The 10,412-nt window shown below is 30.9% G+C and overlaps 1 protein-coding gene across 1 annotated transcript in view; it reads left to right on the plus strand.

Moving 5' to 3' along the window:
- The first annotated feature begins 3,829 nt into the window (after positions 1–3,829).
- Positions 3,830–10,412, plus strand: part of LOC111617824 (histidine--tRNA ligase, cytoplasmic-like) — a 48,955-nt gene continuing 42,372 nt past the window's right edge. The window contains exons 1-3 of the mRNA XM_023359135.1: positions 3,830–3,938; positions 5,190–5,330; positions 7,673–7,747. Of these exons, the coding sequence (XP_023214903.1) occupies positions 5,223–5,330; positions 7,673–7,747 (183 nt within the window). The 5' untranslated portion in view covers positions 3,830–3,938; positions 5,190–5,222. The remainder of the gene's footprint in view (positions 3,939–5,189; positions 5,331–7,672; positions 7,748–10,412) is intronic.

Consider the following 10,412-nt stretch of genomic DNA (forward strand, 5'->3'; position numbering starts at 1 on the left):
AAGGAACTGATGGGAAAAATCATAGATCTCTTCGATCTGTAAGCCTAGTGGATGCGCTAGGCCGGGCCCCCCTCTTTGTAGGAAGGGACCCTGCTGTCCGTTACACTATTAAGTATGTGAGCTATAAAAGGTTTAGTATTGTGGAACAAAGTGCAGAACAGGCTGCACAATATAAAAGTTATGCCAGGTTAGAGAGCTGGGCCGGGGTGCGGACAGGAGGCCAAAAGATGAACAAGGCATAGTCTCTTTAACCCTGTAGTGTCATTAGGCAGGGCAGGGAAGGAGTTCCTTATTAGACTGGGGTGACAAGGCATTATTGGATAACTCACTTTAATAATAGACTGTCTCTCTGCATCTACAAGATCAGGAGTCACTGCAGTGACTAACGATCAAGTAAAAAGTTTGACTGACACACATATACATGTGTGTGCGTGTGTATATAATTCCTAGATACAGTAAGACCCCGCTTAACGCAGGGAATATGTTCCTAGACAACAAAGTGCTAAGTGAAACAGCATTAAATGAGGTCATTTTAACAATAAACAGGGATAGGGGAACACATGATAAAAAAATTAAAGCAAAATTTGTTTATAATTTATTTACTATTACTATTTACTCTATGTTAAAATGACCTCGTTTAACGCTGTTTCGCTTAGCGCTTTGTTGTCTAGGAACGCAGCTAGGAATATACAGTAAGACCCCCGCATTAAGCGGGGTCTTACTGTATATTCCATTTACCATTCTTCTCGGATTTCTCTAGACTTCTGTTTTTTGCATAAAATGTTTTTGTACTTAAGAAAAACGCGGACGTAACTTATGGACTCTTTATGGCATAAACTTATTAAACCATATGAATATTTTAAAATGCAGTAACCCATTAATAAACGTAATTTGTTGAGCTTTAAAAAATTTGGTGTACATTTGTCTTACAGAAACACCACAATGAGCCTGATTATCTGATGTGGTAGATCAGGCATTTGAGCTTCATCTTCTTGCTGTACACTCCGCTCGTCATAGGTATCATCAATTCGTTGGGTATCATCATCTATGTTAACCAAAGATGTTCGCTTTAGTGGTCTTCGTGACACTACTGGCTATCGCTGTAGATGCTGAGGAAAATCAAACTTTCAACCGATGTTTCATGAAAATAGGTGTATCCGTTCTGTGTAGAAACAGCCATGTTCCAAGTTCTGACTACAGAAAACTGCTGTTGCTCGATTTCCATTTGTCACGGGGTATCGCTCTGTCAACTACCGACTGAAGTATTACTTGTTTTTAGGAAATACTGTCAACAAAATATCCGTCTTGCGATCGTTTTACGTACAAAAAAGGATATCACACTATCGATCGCGATCAAAACCTCGTAACTCCAATATTTGTTCATATTTGAATTAAAAATTAATGGATAACGAAATACGTTTCTCGTGATTTGTAAAAGTCGCAGGTCCCGAGTCAAACCTAGTTCAATACATAAATAAAAAAAATAATTAACATAGTATTTTTAACTCTTACTATCCTGTGGGTACTAAAAGGGCCTCTTTTAGCAAGTCCATTATGGGTTTGGCCAGACCCACAATGGAGCGGCCAGGTGGTGAGGGACGGATCTACAAAGGGACTAATAGAGCTTAACACCATTAACACCAATCAAGTGTCAAGGGTCCACAAAAATTTAATTATCCTCATAAAATTTTAATACTTTTTCATTAACAATGAACATTTATCGTATAGTAAAGAATAGTTGATATTAATAATGTTATTGTATATTCCGAAACCGTATCTTCTTTTCTTTGATTAATTTGTTATCACTACTAGGCAAATAAGAAATTCCCGAATAAAAGTTGATGATAGAATTGCCAAGTGTCTATATATGCACCTAGTAGTAATAACAAATTAATCTTCAATAATGTTAATTTATATTATTTGTTTTATTGTAAAAGGGGCCTATTGAATTTCAATAAGCCCTAGGCCCCGAAAAGCCTAGATCCGCCCCTGGGGATGAGGACCAGCATATTCGGACGGACCACCCTCCGAAAAATTCCTGGGAATTTTTCGACCCATCCGGAGTACGATACTGGTCCCCAGAGCGGTAGGCTGCCACCTTAACCGCTCGGCCATCCGGCCGTCAAATCAACGTATGGTAATAAGGATTTCTGAAGGAAATTTTATGCTTCTCCAGAATATGTTCCTTCAGAAGGAGTCACGAGAGTTTGATCGCCAACCGACGATTCGGTATCAGAGCAACCAGGCCTATACCGGTGAAACGTGATACCTGATCCAAAAGGATTAAAAAGGATATAAAAAAGATACCTGATCCAAAAGGATCAGATATCTTTTTTATATCTTGCTGCACGGCAACTCGGTGGCATTCTAGTCATGGTCCAGTGACAATTCCCGCAGATTCGAGACTAAATAAATAACAATTACGTCAGAAATAGTTACTATCCTTACGTTTCTATATTCAACGATTGACTCAACAGTGAATTTTCCGTTGAGTCCCTCCGTTGAACGATCTGACGTCACGTTTTGTAGAAAAAAGAAACGTTTCAGTTGAAAGGGCACTTTTCATGATGGGCTACTTAATTTATTTAAGGAAAAGTAACGATTCTGACTGTTTTGCTAAATAATTAAAGTAGCGGCCGGATGGCCGAGAGGTCAAGGTGGCAGCCTACCGCTCTGGGGGACCCGGGCCCGAATCCGAACGAGTCGAAAAATCTCCAGGAATTTTTCGGGGGTGGTCCGTTCGGATATGTCGGGCCCCGTCCCTCACCACCCGGCAGCCCCATTGTGGGCCTGGCCGAACCCATAATGGGCCTGCAAAAAGAGGCCCTCTTAGTGCCCACAGGGCGGAAAGAGTAAAAAATAATAATAATAATAATAATAGTAACTCGCTTAACCATTTTTCGAATAAATCCTTTTATTCAAATGAACCCTTATCTGTATCACTTTTTTTGTATATGTACCGGGTCTTTCTTTAATTAATAATTTGAATTTCTTGAATATTTATATCATTAGGAAGACTTATACAGGGCGAAATATCGGTTGTATTCAATTTTGGACAAATTCGTGGAGGTACAGTATTTTGTTTACGAAAGAAAAGCTTAATATTTCAATGTTCACTAAATTATTCAACATAATTGTGCAATCACATATTTTATGATATACAGATCGTTCATTAATCTATTCGCTATTATATCATTCACAGCAAGAGTGAATGGATAGCTTCTATAAGCGAAATTTACTTTTTCATGGAAGCCACCATGTTAGTTTGCTGAATACTCGACGGTCTTTCTGGTCGTTGAGACCGTTGAGCTCAACGGTAAAACAGAGCTGATGTCACTGGTCTCAACGGAGAACTCAATGGTTCATTTAGAAACGTCGTTTTCTCACCATTATGTCAACCGTTGAATTTAGGAACGTACGGCATAAGTCAGCAATTTGTTCACGGTATATGCACTTTTTGGACCGCTATGGCATACAGTACTTTTATCCAATTCGGAGCCTAGTAGTTATATTATGTCGTTGATTAGAAGTATCAATTAAAATATTAATTAATGTCTACTGGTTGCCATTATATAAAATGCATTTTTTATGATTTATATTTGAAGTTTTGACATTTTCATTGAAAATGCTTAAAACCATGCTACTAATAATTTAACTAATATTAATTAAAAATTGTTTTTCTATATGAAAATTTATTACTTGGAATATTTGGTTGCCATAAAAATTTTAATTAATAGCCTCTTTATATAATATTTTGTTTAATGTGTAGAAATTAAAAAAATATATGTACATTTGTTTTTTGGGCGACTTCGGACTACTTTTGAACCAACTTTTCGCTTCTGCGTTGCATCTGGCAACTCAGTTATGACTAACGTCACGTGTAAACCAAAACAGAAATATTTACCGGGAACTTTAAGCCGAACTTACTGTGTCTTTTTGTAAGATTTTTTTTCTGTTTAAAAATAAAATTGAATTTTAGATTGATGTTATAACACAATGGGTTAATATTCGAAAACGGATGATAAATATTATATGTGCATATATAATAAAATTTAAAATTTTTGATGAAATGGATACATATTTCGTGTGTGTTCAGTCACATAGACAGTTACACTAAATTAATTATTAAAATATTAATTTAAATATAATTATTAAATTTAGCAAGCGATGGTGCCTAATGCCTCCCTCTTGTTAGGCTAACTGTAAAATTAGAATCCAACCTGGGACACATTTCGGAATCAGAGAAAATAGGGTTTAAAACTTATTGAACTTTGGTTATTTTTTAAAATTAATTAATTTATTGATTTATAAATTAGTGATATTATATTAGCATGTTAATAAAATTGTTATATTCAATGATTGATTCTACAATCATTTATTGAATGTAGGAAAAACCGAGGACAGGCTCCAGAAATCGGAGACATCTGGTCACCCTACTGTAGTGCCAAATTACGTAGAATTTAATTAATAATAGTAGTAGTAATATAACAAGATGTAAAACCTGGAAAATATGGAAATCTTAAAAAATACATAGAAGTACATTGAGAGAAAATCAATAAAACATTATTGCGAAAAGTTTTTGCTATAACTGATTCCAATACCAATTATAGCAAAAACTTTCTATAGTAATGTATTTTGCTGAAGAAATGATTTAAAACACAATAAAATGTTGCTGGGAATAATTTAATTACCAAAATTTTAAATGTTGCTGCTTATTTTTATTATTATTTTCAATGTGCATCCCTCTATTGTAGGACTGGTTTGAAATTCCAATAATTATATTTAGAATCAATTGGATTTTATACATCATATCATTTGTAGAAGTTGCTGAAGTAGTAAAATTGTACTCACTCATAATATATAATATGGATTTGTGAAATATAACAGAAAGTTCTTAAAACAGTTCTTTAAAAAGCTTGGTTAACCTGACCAGTTTTAATTTATAAATGAAAACTGTTGATGTTTTTGATTAGTATGATTAATTTTACAATCATACAGTAACATATATACAATTTACTTATAATTTATTCAGCTTGGAATATTATTGCAAACTCATGTAATTATTCATATTTAATTTGAATAATTGCAAACTCATTGTAATTATTCATATTTAATTTGTTTGTTTAAATATTTTTGCTTTAATATTGAATATATATTCTGAATAATTTATATTATTATTTTCCCTCTAGGCTATCTGAAAAATAGTACAGATGTAAGAAGTAATGGTATTTCAATATTCTACAATATACTGTTTTACTAAAATTTTGTATAAATCCAGAAATGTTTTATATTTGAATGAAACATTCAGATATTGCACAACTAAATCACAGGTATAATTGCTTTGTGATAAATCCAATTTTAACTTATGAATACTCAAAATAATTTAATTAATTAAAAAAATCTCATATTAATTTATAAGCATATTTAAGTATTTTAACTATATTTTTTTAATTAAAATAATTATTTTATATTTGTCCATATTAAATATATTTTTAGTGTATAACTAAAAATATTTATAATTTTTTTATTGAAAATATTTCTGAGATGTTTATTAACATCATATATTTAAAAACCAATGTAAAAACAAATTATTTATTTATTATTTTAAATATTACAAATAAAAAATGTTAGCAATGAATTATGAATTAATTTAACTAACATAATTGAGTTTTCAAATAAAATTTTTGAAATAATCAATGATTCATTAAAAAATATTAGTTGAAGTTTGCTCAGTACCAGATCCTTCCTAGTACTGGACAAGGTTCTGTTCATGTAATTTTGATGGCAGATAGGTACCAGTTTTTGTCAAGATGGTTTAAATAAGGCATGCAAGCCAATAGTTTCTGACTTGTAGTCAAGGCAATCTGAAAGAAGAAATTGATGTGTGAAGGTGCATTTTGTGTTGCATTCATGCAGTATTTAAAGTTTTGCCCTTTGTTCTGGTTTTACAGAGGGGTAAATTAATATTTTATTATATCTTAATTTCTTATTACATGATATTTTTCTTATCATATTAGCAAATATGTTAAGAAATAGGAAATAAAAGAAAGCATCATTACAAAGTGAGAATATATAGAATATTGTAGCATGTTACTTTCTCAATACCAGAATGTATGAATCATCCAGTACTGGACAGGATAAAAAACATTTTATTAAGAAAAAATCTACATCAATGGACTTTGTTTTCTTTCTAAGTTATGGTGTAAACTTCAAATGATTTCCAGAAAATACATGACATGAAAAATTTTCTCTAATCTCAGATGAAACAAGAGAATTGACATTAATTTGAAGAAGAAATGTAAACATAAAAAAAAAAGAAAAGGATTTATTGCATTTTACACAAGAATCAAATTTTAGGTTCATACTGAATGTAAAGGTGAAGAGAATATAGACTTTCACACACAATTTTTTGGTATAACTCATACCAAAAGGAATGTATGCAAAAGGAGCTATGTAGGACAAAGCAATCTGAAGTTATCTTAATGAGAATTCTATTGTATGTCAGGTCTATCAGTAAACATTGAAGTCAAAACTAGATAAAATACTGTATTAATAGTACTATACATATAGCATGGTATGCTGTGTATATTATTAATATTTTGTTGAAATTGTCAGTTTTGATTTGATTATGTTTACTGATGATATTATTACATTAAGTACGTGATGTCAGTTTATGCATTGTTGTGCATCAGCTGTTGAAATCAATGTGTAGTATAGTGTTCATTTATACTGCAGTTTTATTACTATTAATATGCTTGTTTAAAAAGCCAATTAAGTTCACAAATGAACTTTACTTGGAAACAACTATGGTGGCTTGCCTGCTGAAACTGTGCTAAGCGGCATATTGCAATTATTAGCTGTGTTGTTACTGTTGTTTGCCACTTTCTGGTATAGTTTGCATTTTATATGTTAATAATGTAAATTTCAATTGTAAAGAGATTTTTTCAGGTTTAAAACTTCAATTTATATGTATTAATGGTTTAACTATCTGAAATTACAGCATATAGAATTAAGATAATGCTGTAATTAAACTCTTTAAGCTCTAAAAATATATATTTTTTCCTCTATCCAGAGATGAAATTGTTTTTACCGTTTAGGCTACAAGAAGAATTTGTATTGCAAAACCAGTCAAACAACTCTTCCTTCAGCTGATTTTATCTTGAATGGATTAAGCCAATTTTAGTCAATTTCATGTTTAGAGTTAATACTGTCTTAATTTTATATGCTATAATTTTAACTCATTTCTTAACTAAGGTATTATAACTGAAGTTTGAATAAATTAAATATGTAACAAATCCTAGCTTGATACATATATTGAGCAGTCAAACTGCCAGAAATTATTAAATATTATTTATATATTTATTATAAATTATTAGACAAGATATTATTTATAAATGAAAAGCTTTTTTATGCTTAAAGATAATTTCTGGCTGTTGAATAAATCTGTGATATATTTCTATTAGTTTGACAAAATTTTAAAGTACAAAGTAGGAGTTAGTTCATGACCTTTTAAGATATTTGTATGCTTTCTATTTGGAGTTTATTTACAGAGTATGTTTATTTTTTAGTGTTTGTGTATATTCTGTTCTGAAAGTGATTTTAATCTGAAACATTTGCTTTTTGAAATCTAAATGAATTCCAAATAAAGTAACTGATTTTCTTTTTTCAATAGGTGAAACTACCAAAGAAAAATATATCAGAAAATAAAAAAGATGGGCAACATAAATTTGTTCTTAGAACTCCAAAAGTATGTTTTGTTTTCTCAATTATATGTTATTATTTGTTGTTGTTATGATAAATCATTAAGATGTTTTTAAGTTATAAAATAAAATACTTGCAAAAACACTTCTTAATTAACTTACAACCAATAATGTAATTTTCTTTTTATTTCGTGGTGATATATTTATCTATATAAACAAACTTCAGCTAACCCGATAAATGTTAAAGCAACCAAAGCCGAATTAACGGGCTAGAAGTGGCTATAATAATAATAATAATTATAATTTAAGATAATTTGGTATTAGAGTTAGGCGTTAGGCACCATCTCATGCTAAATTTAATAATTATAATTTTAATTAAATAATTTAAATAAATTTAGAACTAACTGGAAGAAAAGAATCGGCCCTGAGTGGGACTCGAATCTGCAACTCCTGCTTACCGTTGCGTTGGCAATTATAATTATTATTATTATAGCTGCTTCTAGCCAGTTAATTTTGCTTTGGTTGCTTTAATGATATATTTATCAATTAATAAGATAGTTTGTCTTAGTTGATTGATAGCCAGATAATTCATTAATGAGAATACCCCACAGTTAGTCACATTACTATTTGTTTTTAATATTTTTGATTTAATAATTTAGAATAATTAATTAAATTTAAATTTGGTAACAAACTTATTTAACACACAAAGTTAATATTAACAAAAAATTATTTAAGTATCTATTATTACTTTTATTATGGCAAAGATTTTGTGAATGAAAATTAATCAAATGAGCATTTTAAATTTAATTACATATAGTATATATTTGTAATAGTAATTCAAACATCAAATGAATTTTGAAAAATATGTATACATTATGTAATGAGCAATTATTTATTATGATATTGTCACAATGCTGGGCTGCAATTTTTAATCATGTTTTTAATTTATTTAATTTAAAATATATGCTCTCCATCTCAAATTAATACTGTAGCATGTTGCCCGTGTACATCATACTTTTCTGTTAGCAAGGGAGTCATGCTGGTCATCTATCTAACTTCTTTCAGGAAAAATTTTTGAATTGAAATAACATGACTTCCAGTTTGCATTATGTAGCTAATTGGGGCCCCTTGCCCCTAAGCTTTCTATATCTGGTCTTGACTTTCATATATCTAATTCCATTCTCAAGATTTATGAATGATGGATGGACAGAGGCAGTGGGAATTTATAGGTCTACAGTTTTTTCAAATTGCAGCCCAGTAATGTGTTAAATATACATTTATAGACAGGAACTAAAAAGGACTGTCAGCTATCAGGAATATAATTATAAACGTGTATCAAATATAATTTCTTAATTTAAAAATTTTTATTCTTTTAGATAATAAATGTCTGTTGAGAAAATTCTATAACATTTTAATACTGAATATATGTAATATTTGCATGACTAAGGCTGGGCCAATTTGACTCCATTAAATCACTTGAACTATTGGGTTGTTCAGAAAGTAAGTTCGTTTTTTTTACCACTAAATGGATTAGTCGTATTTTTCCTGCCATTTTCATTCTAAACTGTATTATCATTATATATTTTGACAGCTACCATTTTAAGGCTTATTTGTAAAAAATTTTGTTTGATTCTGTGCAATTGTTTATTTTGTCCCATCAAATATGGAAGATCAGAAGCAGCATTTTCAGCATATTTTGCTCTTTTATTACTGAAAAGGTAAGAATGCTGTTCAAGCGAGAAAAAAATTGTGTGATGTGTATGGAGAAGATGTATTGACAGAACGACAGTGCCAAAACTGGTTTACAAAATTTCGTTCTGGCAATTTCAATATTGAAGATGCACCACGTTCTGGATGGGCAGTTGAAGCNGGAGAAGATGTATTGACAGAACGACAGTGCCAAAACTGGTTTACAAAATTTCGTTCTGGCAATTTCAATATTGAAGATGCACCACGTTCTGGATGGGCGGTTGAAGCCAATGAAAACAAAATAAAGGAACTGATTGAAGCAAACTGCCAAATAACAACACGTGAAATCACTAAGAGATTAAATTTGTCAAATTGAACCATTTATGATCACTTGAAACAAATTGGTTTCGTTTCAAAGCTCAATATATGGGTTCCACATGTTCTTAACCCCTTCTTGTCCACTTTTTTAAAAAATTTTTAATTAAGCATAAAAAATACTTAAAATTGAAAAAAAACGAAAGAAATGTGTTAATTTTGGTTAAAAAGCTTCATCATTTAGTTTCCTTTGTCTCGCCTTTCTGTTAAATTTAACACCGATGAGTCATTGTTTACACATCTGGATGACCTTGAGAACAGCTGGTGTCATATTTCCTGGGACATTCTCATAGACGTTTGGGAGGAGAAGGGTTTAAAGTAGGGTGACTAGAAACTAAACCTATATTTTTTAATATTTTTAAAAAATTATAATTTTTATTGCGATTTCTGACCCCCCTAATTAATTAAACATATACAGTCGACCCCCCCTATAAGATAGATATGTTCCATTCTTTAGGAATCCGATTTCTTACGAGTCCTTCCAATCACAGCCCGACACGTGAGAAGTTTACGGACTACGGCTGATTGAAAGGTTTTCTTCCATAAAATTAATCGATTCTAGACTAATCCGACTCAACATTTCCAAAATACGTATATTTTTTTGTAGTTTTATAGGAATCGTAATTATTATAAACAAAAAATTGTAGG

This window comes from Centruroides sculpturatus, unplaced genomic scaffold (genome assembly GCF_000671375.1).
Source record: "Centruroides sculpturatus isolate CEXI.00-Female unplaced genomic scaffold, Cexi_2.0 scaffold104, whole genome shotgun sequence".
NCBI classification, from domain to species: domain Eukaryota; kingdom Metazoa; phylum Arthropoda; class Arachnida; order Scorpiones; family Buthidae; genus Centruroides; species Centruroides sculpturatus.